The sequence below is a fragment of the Scomber scombrus genome, chromosome 22 (genome assembly GCF_963691925.1).
Source record: "Scomber scombrus chromosome 22, fScoSco1.1, whole genome shotgun sequence".
Classification (NCBI taxonomy): Eukaryota; Metazoa; Chordata; class Actinopteri; order Scombriformes; family Scombridae; genus Scomber; species Scomber scombrus.
The window spans coordinates 11,453,478-11,476,100 of record NC_084991.1 but is presented as its reverse complement, the minus strand read 5'-3'; the positions used below and the strand labels follow the sequence as shown (position 1 = coordinate 11,476,100).

Here is a 22,623-nt window from a genome sequence, read left to right as displayed (position 1 = left end):
TTTTTTAAAAAGTGAGTCTTACAGTCCAACTTTTCCCCAAATAAAGTGAAAACGTCCAATATGGAGATGAAATCAGCGCTTCGTAGTAAAAATGCAGCTTCAGAACTTAAATCAACAGATGTTCATAGAAAAATAATAAGTGGAGGTTTTATATTTTTGCAGTGTAGGTTGAAAGACTGGCGCTCCGCTTGGTTGGTGATGCGAGCAGGCGATGTAGCGGATAAAGCGTGGAAAGTGTGCCAAATTGCGCTTTGCTTTCGGTGAGAAGCGTCATGTAGGTTTAGTTACAGGAAAGGGATGCCAAATGAAAAAAGCGTCACACTATCCAATGGCTTCCGCACTGCTGCAAGAAAGTTTTTTTCCCTTTAGTGGACTGGAAAAGTCTCCAACTATCAAATACCAGAGAGACAGCTTCAAATAACACGCAGTTACTATGTAAGCAGTTGATTATCAGATGAAATACGCGCGCAGAAGGATTTAGGTCTTCATGAAAGTTACATATCTCCAGTGCCAAAAGGCATGGGAAGTGTCCTACAGGGAGGTTTCATTGGATTGTGCTTTTCTGTTCATTGGGTCATATGACTGATCCACATCACACCAAAGTTTTCTCAAAATCCTTTCAACACAAAAAAGGGAAAGAGGTTTAGGCTGCTTGATTGCATGTCTAATATGAGACACGTGTTATGATGAGGCTCAAAGTAAAGTTTTACCACACTTTATTTCTCTATACTAGAAAGGACACCAATTAAATTCCTCTTAAAAGATTAACAGGTCACTCTACTAATTTTACACATGAACATGAGTCTAAGTCCTCATGAGGAAAACAATTGAACCACTGATAGAGTCAGTATATCTCGACCTGTGGTGTAACAATTCTGAGCATTCTTCTTTTTTTAAACCCATCTCTTCTTACCTTATTGTGCAATGTTAAATTGCAAAACAAAAACTGATTTACTTCTTAAACAACAGCATGCTGATTTGTCTGTTGATGGCAAACAGTACATAGAAATGGATCCCAGGGATTGCAAAAGTGTGGATCAGAGTGTTTTGATTACATTTTTACTAAATGTGTTCTAAACCTTTTTGGATATATGTCTTTTAAGGTATTCAGTAAAACTGGCTAAATGTTTTTAAATAATTTTGTAATTATTTCCAAGGTTTTTAGAAAGGAGAGAACGTGGTACTAACCTGCAGTGTCTTAGTCAGTGAAGCTGAACATGCACAAACTGTGAAACAAGCATGTGTTTCAACAAATATGAAACATAAAATTCTCCTAAATCCATATTTACTTTGGTTTAAAAGTAGTTTTTAGTTGTACTAAATCACAAGCCTACTTATCTCCTGGAAACTTCTCCATTTAACATATGACTATGCCATTTTGGTACATGCATATAGTTTTTACATGTCAAAAACACAAGGTCTAAAAAAGGTCAATACAGAACAAGTGAAATGACATTTTAAAATTCATCCTATACCAAATGAAAGAAAAATAAATCAAACATTTCAAACTGACAGGGTGGCATCTTTAATTGATGTATTGTTGACAATATAGCAAGTTAGGTTAGTTAAAATATCAGTTGTGTTGGGAGAGAATTTGGGACAACCAACATATACATACAAGTAAAACAACAACAACATAAAGAGAAAAAAAAGTATTCACAAACATGTTTTCATCCATCAGACATTCTCTCTCACACACACCTGACAACACACACACACACAAACAGAAGCTAAAGGCTTGACAGTCACAAAAAAAAACATTCGCACTGCCAATTCTGTCAAGCAGTTTTGGATATTCTTCTGTTGGTACAAAAAGGGTCGTTTTGACAAAAATAATAATAATATTATCTAGTGTGGTCATCTCCCTAACCTGCCCTCTCTGCTTTCAAACTAGTTGCTGTATGTACAAGTGAGAAGGCAGTATGGCCGCATCGTTCGTAAGTAAGGATATTTACTGCAATGTGTCTGGCGTTTGTTTTTCTCCTTTGTCATACAAAATAATATTTCTCAGAGGTAAGAACAGAGACAGTATCAAAATAGTAAAATCAAAATTTTACACCCCATAATTGGAACAAAAGAAAAGCCAAACTGTTCAGAACAATTAGATAACAAATGATTTTGACAGTTACAGTAACATTAGTGACAGTTGCAAAAACAAAAAGGGGGAGGGAGAAAAAAGAAATAAAAAGAAAATAGCGTGACATTTGTTTTCCTATTTGTGACTGGCTGTGTGTGTTTATCAGCCTGTCGATGTTGGAGGAGGATGATCTGAGCCAGAGGCGAGGGAGGGGAGTCAGTGACATCACAGGTTGTGGTAGCACCCCCAGTGCCAGGAGGATGTGTTATGCTGTTAATGTAAAGCAGCATCATGTCTGAAGATTGTATGCAGGCAGATAACAAACCTGGAGTTGAATGTTTAGAAAAGATTGAGTGTCTACAGTCACGCTAGCGGCTCTGTGAGGCTGTACTTAGGCACAGCGGTTTAATTGAGCTAAATGCTAACAGACAGCATGCTAAAAAGCTTAAAGTTTAAGTGTTGGACAATTAAAAGTTTGATGGCATTACAATAAAAGTGCTAGATGCATGGAGGGATCACTGAATTTATTTCCTTCTTTTTTTGTTGTTTGATAGTGAGGTGGGAGAAATGTTGCATCCACTGCCCATCTTCTAACAAAATGTTTGATTCCTGTGATGTCACTAGCTCGTAGCCCCCCTCTCATTAAATCTGTCGTAGCTCTGCAATATGAAAAAAATCCCTTCATTCTGAAAAGGACAGCTTAGCAATGTGATGACAGCGCACCTGGAAACAGGAGTGACTTTCAACTCAGATGCTCTGAATGGGAAGATAATTATCTCCGAAAATGCATCATCATCCGCGAGATCCCATTTAGACCTGGGCAATAAATTCTACTGTAAAATCCAAGCAGGAGTGCAAGGTGGGCACATCAACATCCTTTGTTTTCCCCAGCAGCACCTTTGTTGAAAGTTTCCCTGCTTTTCACAAGTTAAGGCAGTGATACCAAGGGACACGGTGCTCCACCAACTGACAAATCATAGCTGGTTTTTAATCACACAGGAACGTGTTGCTGTCGGGAAGTATTTCTAACGCAATGTCTAACTTTTCTGCCTCTGTCAATGTTGCTCAGGAGAAACACGGCGCATCACTCCCTGTTTGTCACAAAACTGCGTTTCCCTCTGGAATGAAAGGCCGGCAAAGTAAAAAGGAAAAGTGTTTCTCTATTCCCCCGATCGACAAGTACGTTTGCATAAAGGAATACTACACGATCCTTTAAAGGAAGAAGATGTCAGCAAACACACACGCGCACACACACACACACACAGATCCAATCAGACTCACACACACACACACATCAGAACCAACATTTAACAAACATTTCAGCCCAGAAGCCACATATGTAATCTTCCATAAACACATAGTTAGATCATCTTCATTCCAGTGAAGACAATTTCTGTGATGCATTTTTTCTTTTTTTTTCTTGTTTTTTTTTTTACATCAACTCTTGGTCTTATACAGCAAAGACTGGTTTCAAGAGCATTCGCCACTATGAAGACCCAATCCAAAAATTTGGACTCTTTCTAATCCACTAGAAAAATCCAATCTTGCCAACTTATTCACTGTAGTTTTGTAAAGATTTTGAGCTTCTCCGAGAAAATTATTGATGGAAATTGAGCTTTTCGCATCACTTTGAGAATGAAAAAACCCTTCATGTACAATATTAATGATTTTGTGGTATGATTGGATTGTGGATTGGGCATTTATGATGTGAATGCTCTCCGGGCAACATAATGGCAAGCAGATGATCATTTCTATACCTTCAGAGATGCACCAATAACATTTTTTTTGGCGGAGTAATAGTACAAAATATTCAGGTAGTACTTGATACATTTTGGCCTTTTATAATTTTGGCCGTAGCTACTGATTAAAAAGAAAGAGAGCTGTGAAAAAAAAAGAATACCTTCATCACCCATAATTACGGTAAAATACATACAGTGTTCATTATTTCCTGTTTCAAAGAAGAAGCAACATACAATATTAGCCGTAAATGTTATTGGTGCACCGTTATATACCGTGATCATTGTTTTCTTTTCTTCACATAAAAGACAAAGCTAAGTAGATTCAGACATGTAGTTTTTTCTTTTACTAAACACTTCTGTACACAATACACGGGGCACGGTCATTGGTGTGGGTGTGGCTTCATATTTCTCTAATTTTGTCTCTTTCTCTCGTAAACTTTCTGTCTTTTGACTCACCATGGGTTCACTCCACGTGCAGCGCCCAGAAACTCCTCCAAAAGAAAAAAACCTACAATCATCCGGTTTGTTTGGGGGGTTTTTGTGTGTGGAAAAGTCTGCTGACACACTGCTGACACATTGCCTATCAGCAGCCAATCACATTTCTTACCTTGCAATATGTCCAGTCTAGTGCAACATGCCATAGTTGAATTTGACGTTTTTTTGGGTGGGGGGCGGGGCGGTGGCATGGGGATGTGAACGCATGGTTTATCATCATAATCTGCAACTTCTCTCCCTCTGCATGACTCTCACACATCAACATCTTTCTTTTTTTTCTCCCCACTCTAAAACTCACTGGGGCTGTTCATCCGAGGTGTGTGAGTTTTTCCAAATCTCTCATTCCCCATTCCGTCGGAGAACTACTGAGCTGAGGGTGAATTTTAGGATTTTAGGAACGTTTCAGGGACTTCTCAGGCTTTGGGGTGTGGGGTCTATTAGCAGTGCACGCTACCTCCATAGTCTGGGGTGACGTCGGAGGCCAAAAGGTGAAGGGTTCAGGGGATGGGAGGGAGGGAGGGAGGGAGGGGTAGTTTGGAAGATAAGGGTGGTTGGGTGGGGGGTTCATAGCGCTGTGCTTCAGTGCAGCAGCTCTTCAAGCTCACTCTCTTTGAGCTTAGCATTGTCTCTGACATCGTCGAATGTGTACGTTTTCACAATCTTCCCGTTCTGAAAGACTGTGTGCAACAGGTCCTGGAGATGAACGGAAAGGAAGAAGAGGAAAGTGACAAGGGAGAAAGAGAGAGAGAGGGAGGGGGCAAGAGAAATAAGGGAACAGAAAATGTGAAGGTGAGTGTTGGAGAAATTCATCCCTTAGTGCTAAAATGTTACAGGGTATATCCAAACTTTTGACTGGCACTGTATACAAAACTGTGTGTCCTATTGTAGGTTGTTGAACTCACCACGCCATACTCCTCCAGGTCGCCTTTGCCCTCTTCCAGGGTCACAAAGTCTCCACTCTGAGTCCGGTGCAGAGACAGGCGGCCTTTCTTTGACCTCTTGTTGGGGTCTGCCACTGGATCCTTGAACACATTCACCTGAACCACAGCACGGAAAACAATATCACGTTAAAACGCAGGTATTGCAAGTCAAAACTTAAAAGTAGAAAGATACTGCAAACTAACTAAATGCATGGTTTACTCTGTGTAATCCTCACCCCCAAGCCGTTAGTGACCACGTAGCTGCATTTGAAGGAGCAGTTGAGCAGATCTCTGGTCAGTTTCTGCAGCAGAGCCCCTCCAGAGCCAAAGGCAATGTTCTCAATGGACCACCTGTGTTGCTTCATACCCTCCACAATCTGTAAAAGACAAATTCAGTCAAAACAAGAAGCAAAACATCTAGTCTTCTACTGAACAGTGTGGTGGGGTTTGTGTGGCCATACCTCTTGCAGTGTGTTGATATCCACTCCGTCTCCTTGTATGACTCTAATGTAAGGAGGGAGCACTTTATAACCTTTAGAGTTCTCCTTTGCATTAAACTTCTTACCAAGGATCTCCAAAACCTGACAGTAGTAAAGGAAAAGAAGAAGAGATGACAGATATGGTCATCACACAAGTTACATATCTGAGTGTCTGGGCTTGGGTTAAAATCCCTTAAAAATGTAATTTGAAAGGCAGTCTGGTCATGTGAACGCACCTTCAGAACCGTATCAAGCGGGTTTCCTGAGTCTGGTCGGACAACCAGTGGGGCGTCTGCGCTGCGTGACTCGATCAGCCCCCGGAGGTCTTCGCCCCAGATCTTCTCACAGGCGTTGTAGATGTCATAGCTGTCGCTGACTATGGATACGGGCACGCTGGGAAACTGCTTGATGATGTGCTCGAAGGCATCTTTCTCATGGTCCTTACCCCATGCTGTGATGGTACTGTGGAAAAAGCAACAGACATTTAACACATTGTAGACCAGCTTCTTAGGTTGTTGTTAGAGACAAACATAAGGAAGGTGTTTTTGCCCACATAAGGAACAACTGAATACAGTCACAAGATATTCATCATGTTGCAAGTACTTAAATTGTCCACAAGAGGGCAGCACACCCCAGGTTTTAGTCTTGGATGAAACCAGCTTTGGGCTACATTTAAGGGTTTAATAGGTTTATTTTTGCCAAGTTAGATACCATATTTATATTTATGTTATTAGGTAAGGCACTAGAACATGCATTAGGACTGTCTTCAATTACTTTTTGATTATTAAATTAAAGGGTCAGTTCACCCAAATTGAAAAACAACATATCTTTCCACCCTGAAGATACTTTTGTTTAAAGGTTTCTGAGATATGTGTCATCACCCAGTACAGTTTCACCCATGTTTAACTGGAAGTGCTATCTACAAAAGAAATAGTCCTTGTGAAACCTTTTCACAGCCTACGCAGAGTAAACTCAAGCTGCCTGGCACTCTGTCAAGATGAGAACAAACTTTACACTACAACACTATTTGATACAAAAGACAGACTTGCTCTGAATTGTACTTATAATTTAGCCTTTACAGTAAAGATCTGACTATTTACTAACTTGTGTTTTTTATTTGAACATTTTCTACACGTTTTTACTTTTCTTCTCAGGGTATTTCTGTTACAGTAAACTTGTACAATAACTGCTGGAAGAGACTCAAAAGTTTTGCATGCAAGCTTTGAAGGTGACACACCCCTGCTCTACGACAACTTCCCTCCCTTTCCTCTACATCAAAATCAAAGTGGAATTTCACTGTGACTCCTCCCTCTGAGGTAAAAACCAAACACATTTTAGGAGGGAGCTGTTACATAACGGTTGCTATGACAACTACTGCCACCATCCCACAGTGCGCTGGCGCGGGAAAGAAGGGTGCGCTGGAGCAGCAGTAAATGCCCTGGTGGTCAGGAAGAGGCAACTCTGTGTGCATACGAGCAAAAACAGAAACAGTGTGTGAATGTGTGTGTGTGTGTGTGTGTGTGTGTGTGTGCACGCAGGATTAATGGATCATTTCCATAAAACAACGCCAGGGACATGTGACGGACATGTGCGTCAGGGCAGCAGCAAATCAAAATCTTCACCTCCAGCCGATCACAGCTCCATGAAAGTGAGATAGATGAAGCACATAATGAGTGTGAGGGTCACCACGCTCTAATCAGGGGAGCAAATTAACACCTATCTCAGCCAAATGATGGGTACATTTTCACTCTGGCTGTTAAAATCCATCAACTGCTTTTGGCAGATGACCAACTGTTATTTGGAGCAATTTTGCTACTTTGAAAATCAATTTGGCTTGTGGGTGAAAAAGTTTGCTTCCAGACCTGGCTTTTAGCCAAAACGTGGACAATCTCACTAAAGAGCCCTGGAGATGAACAGAGCCGAGACGTGCCCAGTGTAGCACTGTGCTTTCTGGGAATATGTGAAAATGCATGGTCTGTGATATTAATTAACATCGAGCAAAGGAATTTAGAAACCTCAAGGGCTTCAATGTTATGCTTGAGGTTTCTGCGAACATTGTACATCCCTTAAAAATGAGTGTTGGACACTTTGGCATCGTTACTTGGAGGTCTTATTACAACTGGTGTAATAATTAAAGTGGGTGGTGAGCTACTGCCCTAAATCACGCTGAAAACAAACCTTCTGTAAAAGCCAAGAGACGTTCCAAAGCTGAGAAAAGTAGGTTACGCAGCGAGATCTCGTATCTCTAATTAAGCACGATAGGGACGATGTGAGGCTTTTGTAAACCTTAAACAGAAGTCTGTGTGTGTGTGTGTGTCTACCTGTGCTCTGCAGCAGGCACGGAGAAACCTGGCACAGGGTCCTTGGTGCCATAGTACTTCTTAATGACTCCGATGCCAGCGACCGTGTCTGTGCCCTTGAAGTTGACCAGATGGGCGGAGGCCCCGATACCTGCAGTCTGAAAACAGGAGGGAGAGGGATACATACATTTTGAGGGATAAATGGCAAAGATATCACTGTTTAATCTATTTATCTTTCAACCTTTTTTAACTTAATAAGATGTTTTATTTTAGTTAATTCTCATGAAAAGCTGGTCCACTTTACTATGTATCTCGACTAAATTTACTGCATACCTCTTGTGAGGAGACGCCCCTGTAGCCGAAGTCATGGAGTTTATACTCTAGTCGTTCCAAGTTCCCAGAAGTTTCTAGGAGGTACTTGGCGAGGATCTTCTTCTGCTCTCTGGAGTTGGTCGCCACTGTGATGGGGTACCAGATCTGCACCAGGATGGTCTGATGGACGAACAACAGTTTTTATTTTTATATCAGGGTGATATTCACTGGAAACCGTCACTTCCTCTAATATTCCAACATCAATGATTAAACAAGTATTGTGTTATTTTTCTCAGGAAAGAGGAGGAAATTTTTATTTTTATTTTTTTTAAGTATTCAACTGGTACTAAAACCCAAAACTAACAGGCTCAGCGGGATCAAAGGGATCAAACAAACGCTGGGAAGAGTACATTCCTTGAAGCCCCTTGTCAACTCTGGACCAGAGTCATAGATTACAATATGAAAACAAGTGGCTTATCTGTACTCGCTGCCACCTGGGAAATTTTATGAATACACAGTTTCTACAATCAGAAGAGGACAGTGCATGTGTGTGAAGGTCCGCCTGTCTATACTTCTGTACAAACATTAATTTCTAGGAAAAGGCACTGAGGCATGACATCTTCATGTGGGTTAATATTTTAATATAGTGATTTATTTAATTAATTTACCCCTAAAAAGAGAGATAAACGTTAAACAGAGACAACTGTGTCCTACAATAAACAGCAGATGTTTACTGTAATTAAGGCTTTTCATACATCCATTTATTTGTGGCGCTACACTCTAATAAAAGTTTGCCCAGCACAAATTGATTTTTGAGAGTTGCGCATCCCACTATCACACTCTCTTTCTCTGATTCACTCCCAAACAGATGCGGGCGCACCTGTACCAACACGTTCTCTCCTTGTGGCACACCAACACACTCCTCTGATCTCTCTCTCTCTGAGCTTTTACACAGCAGTCACACCACGCCATCTCCCCCTCCATTTAAAACATGTTAACACTTAAAGATCAATCGTGCATCTACATCGCTTTGTGAAGCGTAGACCATCGACTGTAAAAATAGGGGATTTCATGGTGCATTCAGGTGCTCCTCGTAAACTTGAAATCTATTCTCAAATGGCCACAAAGGTTGTTGAAAATGTGAAAGCTTCTATTCTTTTTTCTTTTACTGCAGCATTTTTAATAATTAGATCCTAAAATCATAACAACAATATCCCATTCGTTCCAACATAAAACACATTTAAAAGTCAGCTGCCACCACCACAAATAGTGTCTGATTCTGTGGGAAACTCCTGTAATTACACACTGTGTTTGCATCACAACTAATATGACAGGAATGACAGCTACAGTAAGTAAATGTGTGTCAAAAACTCAGGAGCAATGGAGAGATAATGAGTAAACATGATTTTCAGAACTATGCAGTGTGTGTTTTCTCTCTGACCCTTAGTCGGTCACATGCCTCCTCAGACTAATCATAATCTAAACCATAATATGGACTCGTGACTGCAAGAGCAGGGCCATTTTACTCTCACACATACAGACGGGGTTTGCCGTATTTGCATGTTGACCTTCTTTATGTGACATTTAACATATAAAAGAACTATAATATGACTGAATGTTCAAGTCTGAATTGTGTTTGTGTGTATTGTGTTATTGTGTCAATTCAAAAAGTATCCTAGAATTAAGCTGATTGCGATATTTGTAATATTTAAAATACAGTTTGTGATAATCATGTAACAGTGTGTCAGGAATAATGGGTCTGCACAAAAGTAAAAACAACACTCGGGAAAGAATGTGTGCACCCACACACCAACACACACACACACATACACACACACACACACACACACACACACACACACACACACACACACACACACACACACACACACACACACACACACACACACACACACACACACACACACACACACACACACACACACACACGGACATACACACACACGGACATACAATCACATACACACACACGGACATACAATCACATACACACGTGCCAACATAGCTCCTCGGTCAATGTCCCAGAACAAAATGGAGGGAGATAAGGAATGAGAGAGGGGGATGAGAATGAGGAAGGCAGGGGGTAATAGAAAGTAAAAGAGAGCGAGAGAGACAGAGAAAAAGGATGTGAAAGAGAGAGTGACAAAGAGAGGGAAACGACAGAAAGTAACAAGCGTGGGGGAGAAAAAGAGAAAGAGCGTTTAACCTAATGACGCGGCCCAAGGACACCGGCCGAACGTCTAAATTTACATCAGCTGTGAAGAATGACCATGCATGTGTGTTTATGAGTATATTTATATCAGCTGTGGGGACTGACAGTGTGTGCATGAGTGGTGTATCCATATTTATCAGGGCAGTGTGTGTGTGTGTGTGTGTGTGTGTGTGTGTGTGTGTGTGTGTGTGTGTGTGTGTGTGTGTGTGTGTGTGTGTGTGTGTGTGTGTGTGTGTATGTGTGTATGTGTGTGTGTTTGTTACTGTGCTCTTGTCCAAACACTTTTCACTTTTATTGCCAATAAAGTTGAAGGAATGTTCTCCAAAATTGAGTCAGCATTCAGGGGACATAGGACTTAATAAACCTGTTCAGATACCTTTAAAGCTAACTGCTTTTTTTTCTGCATCGAATGATATAAACAGACCACGTTGTGCTGTCGGTTTAATCATATTCTTAGAAATCACTGCATGGTTTTAACTGTGGAACATCATATTTATGAATGGGGCCAACATGGTGAAAGAGAGGAGTCAGATAAAGAAGGAGCCAGGGTGAAGATGTTACTCATGGTAAATGAATTTAGTTCTGCAGAGTCATTGCGGACAGTCTGTTCATGCAGCATTAAGTTCATGAAATCTTCCTGATGCATTAGCAACCGAGGCGGGCCCATTAAAAACTCCAGACTGCCTGCACAAATCACAAAAGTCAATCAAATTCTGCAGCGCTTTTTGTCACACAAAACACACATGCTTTAAAATGACAAACTATCAAAGCTGCTCACTTTCACTGATGCCACCTGTTTCTAATAACATGAGTATGATGATTAACCAGTTCAGTATTTTTAGGAAATACACTCATTCACATTCTTGTCTGGTATTGGATAAGTAGCTCTCGTGTCTGTGTAGTAAATGTAGCTGGAGTCAGCAGCAGGTTAGCTTAGCTTAGCATAAAGACTGGAAACAGGGGGAAACAGCTAGCCTGGCTCTGTCCAAGGGCAACAAAATAAAATCCACCTACCAGCACCTCTGAGGTTTACTAATTCAGACGTTATATCTGCTGTGTTTAATCTCTGCTGTGTAAAATTGTTTACAGGTGAAATTAACGGTCCTCACTCTCTGGTACAGTCTTAAAGTGAATCACACTGAAACTGAATGAAGTCGGCAGACATTCTCTCCTCTGTTCAGAATACTTTCAGTGGTGTGATACCTCAGGGTACAGATCATTGGTCAAGGCAAGGACTTGATTTAGGACTTCAATCATGTTGTCATCTATAGAGACATTTCAAAGATTTTTTTTCTGGTACTTGACTCGCTGCTCTTGTCCTTTTCAGCAAACCTGCGTGAATCACTTTGCTGCAGTCACAGCACATTTCTCTGCAGTGATTAAGCAATACGCCATGACGGGACTGTAGTTCAGTGAGATTTAAGAAGAGGTAAGAGGTGCCTTTGGGCATGCTGCCGAGCTAAATTCTTTATGGCTTTTATAAAACTGTTAACTCTCCATGGTAATAAAAAGAACATAAATGTTACAAATATCTTTTGTATTTAATCAATAATCAAATAAAGCAAACTATTAAATCCTAATGATGCGCCTATCTGTGTAGTTTTAGTAGCAATACAAGTAGAACATTACATTTTAAACTGCTTTGAGCTCATAGGGATGAGAAATCTACAATTGCTTTCCACATGATAAAGAACTGAAGACTGATATCATTAAAGGGGCACTCCAGCAATTTAGTATTGCACTTCATAAAGTTGGGGGACTCACAAGAAAAAAAGTTTCCCGTAATGAAATCTACCTGTCCCGCCTCAAGTCTGTAACACAGGTTTTCTGTTACGAGTAACGCTTTCAAGATAATATGATTAAAAAGCTTTACTTTCCATATCCAGTGGGCCTCAAGCCCAGAGAGCTTTTGTTAAAAGTGCACACTTGCATCATGTCAGGACCCACAGGGAAACTAAACAAACTTACCTCCACCCAGTTGGTGAGCCAGTAGCATTCAGGGTCTGTGCTCTCCACTGTGAACAAAACATTGCCTCTGGGAATGACGCTCCCCTCTGGCACCGCCTTGATTTCAATAGGCAGGTGTCCATTGTATTTCTGCAAACACAAAGACACACAAACGTCCCACTTAGAATCGGTTTTCTGATGAATGATGAATGAAAATGAACTAAATGACTGTTGCAGCTTCTTCTGTGTGGCTTGTGTTGTACAATACTGAGATGATCTGCAAGAGAAATACACATACAGAATTCCTGTATGCTTTCTTAACTTTTCATGCCTGGTTTGGAGCAAACTCAAATGTTTGGGTTGGATTACCAACTAGTAAAATCACAGTCCAAACCTCAGTACCGAAACCTGAGCATCATTTGTACTCTTTAAATTGATGATCATGATAACAATTCACATTATTGGTAGCTTTCAAAACACAATGAAACTGGGGAAAACACTATACTTTCATCTGTTTCTGCTACACAGGGGGATGCAGGATTCAGCAATGATTTGCAAAAAACAAAGCAGGAAGATAGAGATCTAATTAATCAATGTAGTAAGAGATGACAGAGAAAATGACTGATGTGGATAAATACGTTGTGAAGTTTTATTAACACTTCTTCTCACATGAGAAAATCTGTCAGTACAGAGTGCTGTGCTCTCTCCAAGGTGCTGAAACAGAACAGTTACCTCTCAACAATCAGAAACCTTAAACTGTTCCTGATTAATTGCTAGTTGCTGAATCTGACTTGTAACTGAAGGATTTAATTAGCTGATCCCTTCTTTCCTCTTATAGAAAACGACAGCACGTAGTTTTTTAATCATTTCCAATTTTTCTTCAATTACTTCAAACTCAAATCTTGCAACAAATTCAATCCACAAAGTAATGAGGTTGCAAGCCTGCTTTATGTGCGATATGTGTGTTTATCAGGAGAACAATGCGTGTTGTTAGTGTGTGTCTGAGACAGACCTTCAGTCACTCTGATAATAGAGGCATCACCTTCAAAATGTTGCATGTATAAACATAAGCTGGTGCCTGTGTTTACATACATCTGCGTACTTAGTTTCCACTTGCAGCTTTTTCCTCAATGAAGCATTCCTTGAAAATATTCCTTGCTACTTTTCTGGGAATGTGCTAAAAATACACACAGACATCTACAAAGTAACACCTTGAAAATGAGTTTTTCTGGGCACTTTAAGTTGTCTCTTACCTCCAAAATGTAAGTCCATCCCTTCACATTAAAAACATCATCTTGGAAGTGTTCTCTGTATACCTCCTTTGCCTCCTGGATCTTCTCTGGGGTCACTACCTTTCCTGTAAAGGAGGAAGGAAGAGGAGGGGGAGAGGGTGAGAGGGAGGAGTTGGGGAGTGGAGGGAGGAAGAGGAATAGAGAGAGAAAAAAAATTGAGAAGGATGTGAAGGTACAGGCTGACATTTTTGGAGAAACACACACTGACAAACAGAAGTCACTGGAATGCTACATTACTGTCCGCTGTTGTAATTCAATTAGAAGCATCCCGTGCTGACAAGGCGTCTTTGTCCTCACACACACACACACACACATATAGAGAAGCCAGCTCCTTGTTTCATTTTATGTTTGGCTGTTTCATTTCAAGGCTGTAGAAACGGTTATACAAAACAAACAAAAACAGGAAAAATTGTATATAAACGCAAGAGGAAGTCTTGAGTTATATCAGCCTTTTGATTTTAGTGTAATACTTTTGATTTTTGGGAGTATTCATAGAAAACTATTTTAAAAATGGTCTCCTTTAATGTGAGAACATATGGTTAAAACTCCAAATAGTAACGTCTCCTTTCATATCAGACAGACCGGTTTGGGATAATAGATGCTTTCCCTTCAGTTATGACTCTGCTGCACCACTTCACCCTTCTGACAAAAGTAGAATTACAACAACTGGACTCCACTTTATGACTTAAGTGCACTCATGATGTGTGCTTTGGTTTCATAAGTTCCAGGATCAGGGATGCATCTCTAATAGCTGGCCTGATCATTCTGCTCAGAGGGACGTTCTGCGCAGACAGCTGGCCTTTCTCCCTCATACGGTGAAAGAGCAGCTGTGCTTTTGTCTTCGCCCTCTCTGTTATCCCTGGCTCTCTGTCTCCCTCCCGCACCTCTGCTACCACACCATGAAATCCTCTTAAGAGAGACAGGAGGGAGATGAATTCTTTCTTTCTTTCACCTCTTTTTTCTATATGTCTCTCTTGCGCTCTCTCACACCGCCGTTGGGTTCACACTAAATAACTTAAACAGCTATCTTTACAAACTTTGAGTTAACTAGGGGGCACGGAATATATTGTATGCGTTACACTTTGTCTCATTTCAACTTTTCCCCCTTCCCGACTAACTTTTCTTCTTCTTAACCTGCTGGCTTTGTGTTATGCTCTGTGCGGCTTAATCAATCTGAAGCACAATGTAATCTTGTGGGTTAAGGGAATGTTACTGCGGGCCACAATAGCAAGCACCTGCACTACTGAAGTGTCCTCGAGCAATGCGCTGAATGTTGAGCAGCTGCAGACACGCTGTTCTGCCGCTGACCCTGTACTCTACCCTCACCCAGGAAGGGAGACAGCTAAAAAGATGAATATTATCCCACAGGGTGCAATTAAGGATCACAAAGCTTGCAGTGTTGACTTTTCTTACCTCCAAATTGTTAGTACCTAGTTATTACAGTTTAAAATATTTTGATATACAGCCTAAACTGGATAACAGTAGAACAGAGGTTGCACTGTGCAGCTCCCGCAGTAGGGGAGAGGGAAAACATTACATGCATAGTTGACTTCAATAAATGAAAAGGAAAGGCAACGTCTGTGTTAGGTAATCCAAGTATGGGAATGTTACCCTTATTTTTTTTGGTAAGTTGACTGAAAACAAATTTTTATTTACACAAACTGCTATAGCAGAGGTGGTGCAAAGTCATACAGCCTGGGTCGAGACTTACCTTTTAGGTATTTATGGAGGATGTACTGTAGGCCGTAGAAGACAGTTTTGTCATATTTGACTTTTCTGTTTTTGCTGGGATCGGTCCTCTTCTCACGACACTCGAAGTAGGAGTACACTTTACTTGTGTTGGGAGGGTATTGTTTGTAATGTGTTACCTGCAGAAAACAGACAGAAAGGCACATTAGCTGAACTGAGCTGGGTTAATATTAAAATAACACATTAAACTGACAGCAAAGTCGCACAATTCCCAGACACACAGACATCAGGTGTGATGTTTGAAGAGTCACAAGATTTATCAAGACCTTCTTTTAAACAGCTAAACCTCAAACTTACTGAGCTAAGTGGAAAAAGGGGGCTGTTGCTTTCTATGCCTCCCAACCTTAAAATAAGCAACCACCATACTCACGACTGTGAGATAATTCATAATCACTATCTGTTTGCTCTTACTGAACCGCTGCCAAATCAGTTATTAAAAGGAAATGAGCTCTCCATGTCTTCAAGCAAGGAGACTTAAAAATGCATGATTCCTTAATGAGGTTAATATACACCAAACGATGTGAGTACATCACTCTTGTTGAGCCCTTCTCTGCCCCACACCACACACATGTTCAAAATTAGGTCTATTTCCTGAACAGGGGTTATTGCAATTACACAATTACTCACGCTAAACCACATATGTGGGTTTTTCGGAGTAATCTGGGTCTTGTGATATCCTGGCTTTGCTAATCAGGAGCAACTTGACCTGCTATGTAGTTGACGTTTCATAATGTATAAGTGTAACATACTGGATGCTGCCAGCTTTCTGAGGAAATGATGAAATCCCCCTGATAAATGTTGAAACACCTTTCTATTGCAAAGCAAACCTTCCTTGCTGGCTAACATGTCGAATTGAAAACAGCAAATTTAGCCTGCACAAAGTCTGAGTCATTCAGGGTCACAACCTAAAAGTTTAAGGAGCACTGCCATCATGGTATTTTATCTGCGATTACAGCATACATTCCACTTCAACAAAAGACCCAGCACTCAGTTCTGTGTGTGACATTTTACGTCTATTGAAATAAATCAAATAACACTGTGCTAAAATGTCACAATCGGGTTGAGACGTGCCAAGCTTTTCCCCACAGATGCACGTTTCTCCATTATTCTACCACTCCATTATGATTCAGAGAATACAAGCTTCAGTGTTGCGTGTGTGTGTCTAGTGATCATCTAATCTGCTGCTGTCAGCTGATGGACACCAGAAGCATTGATAGTTCAAATCAAGACAATGCAATGGGGCAAACGCATTGAAAGCATGTCCAGGCATGTTTCTCACACACACACACACACACACACACACACACACACACACACACACACACACACACACACACACACACACACACACACACACACACACACACACACACACACACACACACACACACACACACACACACACACACACACAGAGAGAGAGAGAAACTGTTTCAAAGAAGGGAAAGGTTAAAGTGGCTGTAGTCATCCGGCCGTCAATTAAATCCTGAATGACTCAAGGAATTTCTGCTGGGTACACTGGGACATTTGAGGATGTAGAACTCATCCCTGTGCTGGCTCTTGCTCAAGTCATTAAACGCATCTATCATAACTTGAGTGGGGTGAAGAAACGAAGCAGCATTTGACCCTGTCTTCTCAATATCTGCGCCCAATGTAATCAACTTATTTACACGCGTTCAATCTGACCTACCTCTGTGAAATCAGCTAACATCAACGGTAAAGTGCTACAAGTCGCGTCAGATGACTTCAGGAAATACTATTGTGAGCGGAAAATGGTGTTGATCAATTATAAAGAAAAAAAATGAAGTTACAGTTCCCTCAGGGGTAAAGGATGACATTTTATTTCCAATTTCACAGGGCTCATCTCTCATTTGACAACAACCTTTGCAAATGATTTGTCACCACAGTAAATACATAAAGGTTACCGTGGAATAACGGGTATAATTACGTGTGAAAATCACCTAAAGGCTAGATCGTAAGCTAGATAAACAAGCATTATTTATGGACGGGAAAACTAAATGGAGAAGAGGGGAGAAGATAGGAGATAAATGTCAATGACCTACTCAGTTTCTTTGACCCCATCTGTCCTTTCCTCTGAGCTTTCGAGGACTCAAAATAGAGTCAAGATACACAACATGACATTAAGCCGGACCACGTGTGTGCACACATTTGATGGAAGGCGTGCCGACGAATACACACAAACACAGTTTTAAATTCACAAAACAAGTATCAGGTTCGTACACACTAACTGAACCCCTTCATTCATGATTACAAGGTTAACCACTTATATTATAAATTGCCATCTAAATGCAGCTCAAATTCTGGCAAAATCTCCACATCATATGCAAAAGACTTATGTGAATTAATAACTATTTCCATAGACTACTGCTATGCAAATATTAGTAGTTGTGGACATTTTTACTTTTATCAATACAGTTTTCCACCTCAGGCCTTTTTTTTTGTTCAGCACACAGCTTTTATAAGTATGTGTAATCTGAAAAAAAGTTGCTTGTAGTGACGTGCACCCGGAGAATTATCATCTGAAATCATTTTGTGCTTCTTTTCAACTCGCATTTATGGCACCCAGCTTCACCAAAAGCAGACAAAGGTAGCGAGTGAACATAGAGGTGCATTTATCTGCTACAGAGCCAGATATTTCCCACGGGAGTTGGTGAAGACCAATATGGAGCTAAAAGGAGGCTGAATAATGGGTTTGTATTCATCAGGTGACAAGACACTTGAGTCTTAATGAATCCTAATGTTGCTCAATGTCTGCTGGATGATCATTTTTGATAGTTTTACATGAGAAACACAATCAGTGACATCTTTAATGTTTGATCTGACTGAAGCTGACTCTACAGATTAATGTTCAGTTCAGTCTCTGCTCTTGACACATTGATTTGTATAATACTGAGGTTTTTTTCCACTGAAATATAACACCTACTTCCTCCTTTTGTCTGCACTCAAACACTGATCGCAGTGAGATAAAGAATTAGAGAATGCAGCAAGATGACTCAAAATACTCTCATACAAGCACTAATTTGCTGTGTGTATATATTTTAGCATGTTATGCATATGAATACATTTGTAGCACTGAGACGGTCAACACCTTGCAAGTTATGCCATGGTTGGCCTGTCAAGACCGTCAGCTATGTGTCGAAGCACGAGCTGCAGACTGTGGTGGAAGCCACTGCTATCAACAAAATCTGCAGAATACTCTGTCACTATTCACAGAGGTTGATAAGATGCAGATTATAGAACCAAACCTGACCACCAGAAACACATTTCCAGGTGCTGCTTCTCTTTTCAAATAGCACAACATTTGAGGCATGCAGCAGCTGTTAGCGTAGCATTATCATACCTAACGGGACCAAGCCATTACCTAAATGCCACCTTCACCATAGTTATGTTGCAGCTTCAATCCCCCCCCATCCCCCAACTAACTCACAGACCCCTACCTTCTCACTCACTGTAATTCTCTTTGGGGGTCACAAGATGTCATGTTATGTGAATGTGGTCATAAAGTGACAGACTTGTGTTGTGGCATTGCCTCAAAATGTGTGACTACGCTGTACATTTCAAGCCTGTAGTGTGCTTAAACCTGACAGACTCCTCATACCAACAATAAACCTGTGCTTGTGTGTGTGTGTGTGTGTGTGTGTGTGTATTTCCAGACAATAGGCAAGCTTGGCTTTGGGGCTGAGCTTCTCTTTTCAATCCCAACAGACGAAACACAAAGGCATTCAGATGCAGCTTTTTTTTATATCCTGTGAACAAAGTGTGTGCCTCTGGTTGGTCTGCGAGTCAATCAATGCCCCCGTTTCTCTTATAACACACAAGACATGGACAACAAAAGGTTGTAGCACAGTCATGCACGGACAAGATAAACACAACGCGCTTTCAGTGACAACAGCGCACACCTAAATACAAACACAAATGTCAGGATATTTCTGAATCTAGTTCGTACAGTAATGCTCAGTTCACCTTTTGTGTAACTCAACTGGCTGCTTAAAGAGACAATAACAGTAACTTTAGCTTGGTGTGGCAACAGCGGCTCACCTCATCTGGCAAGGACATAACATGAAATCGGATCAGTGTCCGCTCATATGTTTTGTCTTTACCCTCTTTTAGCTGACCTTTGCCGTTTCTCACGAGCCTTTACCTATCTGGACTTGAGAGGAAACCCACTCAGCAATGTTCTGCTTCACATTGGACACACTGACACATGGTAGTGACTGAGAGCGAACATCACCTTTTTTCCATTTGCCACTGAGCAGCTCTTAAAGGGAGAAGTGGTACTGAGATATATATATATATATATATATATATATATAAACATTTGCTCTCTCTTTCTTCTCTGATATCTTTGCAGTCTCCTTTTATACAACAATAATAAGATTATGTCTACATTGATAAGGCTTGAAATTAAATTTTACACATGATTTGTGAGGGTTACAGGTCATCATATATATATAAAAGTCACAAAGCTGTTTGACTTTAAATTAAGAGGAAAAGTCGTCTGATCTGAAACAAAACATCAGCTCCACGATCCAAAACAAAGCTTAAAAGTCATATTACAGGCATCTATATTTTGTAAATTTTAGGTTTAGTATTTTCTTCTGTAGGCTACAATGGTATGAAGCAATAATTCAAACCACCAAAATTACAAACAAGGTTATAAAAACGGAAGCAATATCACAAGTGTTATAAAAGAAGTTAACCACTCCCTTCACAAACAGTCGATATGAACACAGTATCGACTGTTAAGGATCAATACTGTGTGCAGGACTTTAAGTGTTTAAATAAGAGATGCGGACAATCTTTATGAGGAAATATACGTTTTGAATTATCGTTAAACTCTCTCTTAGAGTTTAGGGATACTAGAAAGATTAATTTCCACAGTGTCCCTAAACTACTAAACCAAAAACAAAACTACAAGAATAAATGAAACCAAAACTAATTGAAATGTAGTCAAACCTGTATCTTGGAATGAACACACAATGTACAAATTGAAATGAAAATGTATAAAACTAAGCTACGCAAATCATAACTATGACATTTTTGTCCTCAAACTACCTGCACCCTGTAAATAGAGTTTGGGACAAAGTTAATACAGTTTTCTTGTGAGTAGCTACATTACAAGTCAGTGCAATACCTCATGCCTGCAACCTAATAAAAGCTGTAGTGTTACTTATGTACATATGCAATATATCTGTGTGAAAATATCATAGTAACTATTAAAATGATAATTATGGCAACATATCTCATTACCTCAGTAATTATTTAGACCTGATATTGAATCAATATTAATAGCAGTAGTTAATAATGGGCATTTTATAAAAACTAATTTATCTTCACAATACAAAAATATTATGCTGTGCACAGGATTATTTCCAGTTTATATGACCATTAAGCTTATAATAGGGTCAAAATGTTAATGCTTTATATCAGTTATCATTATTCCAGACACAGTGTTCGTATACTGATGTGCCAAGTTAGAGAAGCCAAAAATGTAAGATTACTTATTTACACTACTGCGTTTATCTTGTTACATTAGACAACATTTTTAAAGTCTCCCTCCACTTAAAAATGTGTTTTTCTTCTTGTTTCTACTGTTGACACTCAAAGGCTGTTTTCACACTTAGCTGCTGAAAGTAAAACATTTCTCAGTGGTCATTGAAAATCTGATTTTATGGGGCGGGTCTATGAACATGATTTGTGACATCACAGCTCGTTTGGAAGCAGATCCTGGACCAATATACAACTTATACAAGCGTGATGTGGAAATGTGAAGCCTCCATTGCACACAGACTGGACTTTACACTGAAGTAGGTGATATCATGTGTCCAGCAGTAAAATCTGTGAAATAAAATATTTGTTTATTCAAAGATTCTGGGTTTCTAAGGGTGGAGAGAATGAGTAGTTGAAAGATAACTGAGCTTTTTTTGTAGAAAAACCATATCAGACACAAATTATTACTCAAAGCATATTATTTTCTAACATCTAACATGTCTGGAGAGGATATCATAGTTCAGAGTACATTCAGATAGCTGTAATTTGATCTCTGTCTGAATCGTTTAGTTTTAATCCTTGTCATTTGCATTTTCTCGTTCAACTCAACGTTTCTGATATCCCCCTCCCCCTTTTATCTCCATATGTGCTTCCTTTCTGTCCCATCATCACCATCACTGACCGCTGTCACATGACTGCTGTACTTGGCAACCGTCCCAGCAACCACTTGCTACGTGCTGTAATACATTCCTCCCTGCAAATACGTGTAGTTCTGTGTGTTTACATCCTCAACGAGAAGTCAGTCTGAGAAATTACCTTATATTTATAATAACATCAGTGCTTGAGAGTCGGTGTTTAACTTTTAAATGTCGTTTAAAGGCCACCCCGGACGAGTCAAATCAATGTAAGAATGTGTACCAGATAACCTAGCTGTGTCACAGAAGGTCAGCACTCCGGGCTGCTTTTAACTTTCGGTTTTGATTTCTCGAAAGTGATGCATTTCTTCACCTATCGTTACAGGATGAGACTTTGCCCATGTGCAGTTCACCGGACTACCCACAGAGCACTTGCTAGCTAGTGGCTAATAATAGCTTCCTTTTTTTTAATATCAATCCCCTGTGTCTGTGAGCTAGCACGCTAGCTAATTCAGCTAGTGTTGCCTATCGAAGCCGGTGGGAAACTGGCTCCGTAATAATGAGTCGTGCTGCTTCTAAGTTAGCCAGCTCGAAGACGGATGCTTTCTTTTTTAATTTGCCCTCTCCTCCTCTTTCTGGAGCCCATTCAGGCCTGCTGGGAACCGACGGACACCGGCCACAGAGAGCAGTGTGATGGCCTTGGGACTGATGATGAAACCACCTTGAGTTTATCAATTTCCATCCATCAGCCGCTCCCCTCCACCCAGCCAGCCTCCCACCCGCCTTCGGAAGCCGCCATTCGCACGGTACCTTGTATGAATCCGTCGCTAGCAATATGTTGAAGTCCGGGTCTCTGTGCTCCATCTTTCCCCCCTTGGTTGTGAGTCAGTCGCAGCTGTCAGTGTGTTGTGTTGCGCGCCGAGCAGTGCTGCCG

General features: G+C 40.4%; 2 protein-coding genes across 2 annotated transcripts in view; both read right to left on the bottom strand.

The window, feature by feature from the left end:
* Positions 1-4,661, bottom strand: part of sypl1 (synaptophysin-like 1) — a 10,661-nt gene extending 6,000 nt beyond the window's left edge. Inside the window, exon 1 of the mRNA XM_062443823.1 lies at positions 4,610-4,661. Within this exon, the coding sequence (XP_062299807.1) occupies positions 4,610-4,661 (52 nt within the window). The remainder of the gene's footprint in view (positions 1-4,609) is intronic.
* On the bottom strand, positions 1,513-22,623 carry nampt1 (nicotinamide phosphoribosyltransferase 1). Its single transcript, XM_062443899.1, has 11 exons — positions 22,500-22,623; positions 15,506-15,662; positions 13,756-13,859; positions 12,524-12,652; positions 8,344-8,502; positions 8,032-8,168; positions 5,947-6,172; positions 5,693-5,812; positions 5,468-5,608; positions 5,214-5,348; positions 1,513-5,004 (listed from the first exon to the last, which is right to left on the bottom strand). The coding sequence occupies exons 1-11, from the start codon at positions 22,551-22,553 to the stop codon at positions 4,891-4,893; spliced, it is 1,476 nt and encodes a 491-aa protein (XP_062299883.1). The 5' UTR covers positions 22,554-22,623; the 3' UTR covers positions 1,513-4,890.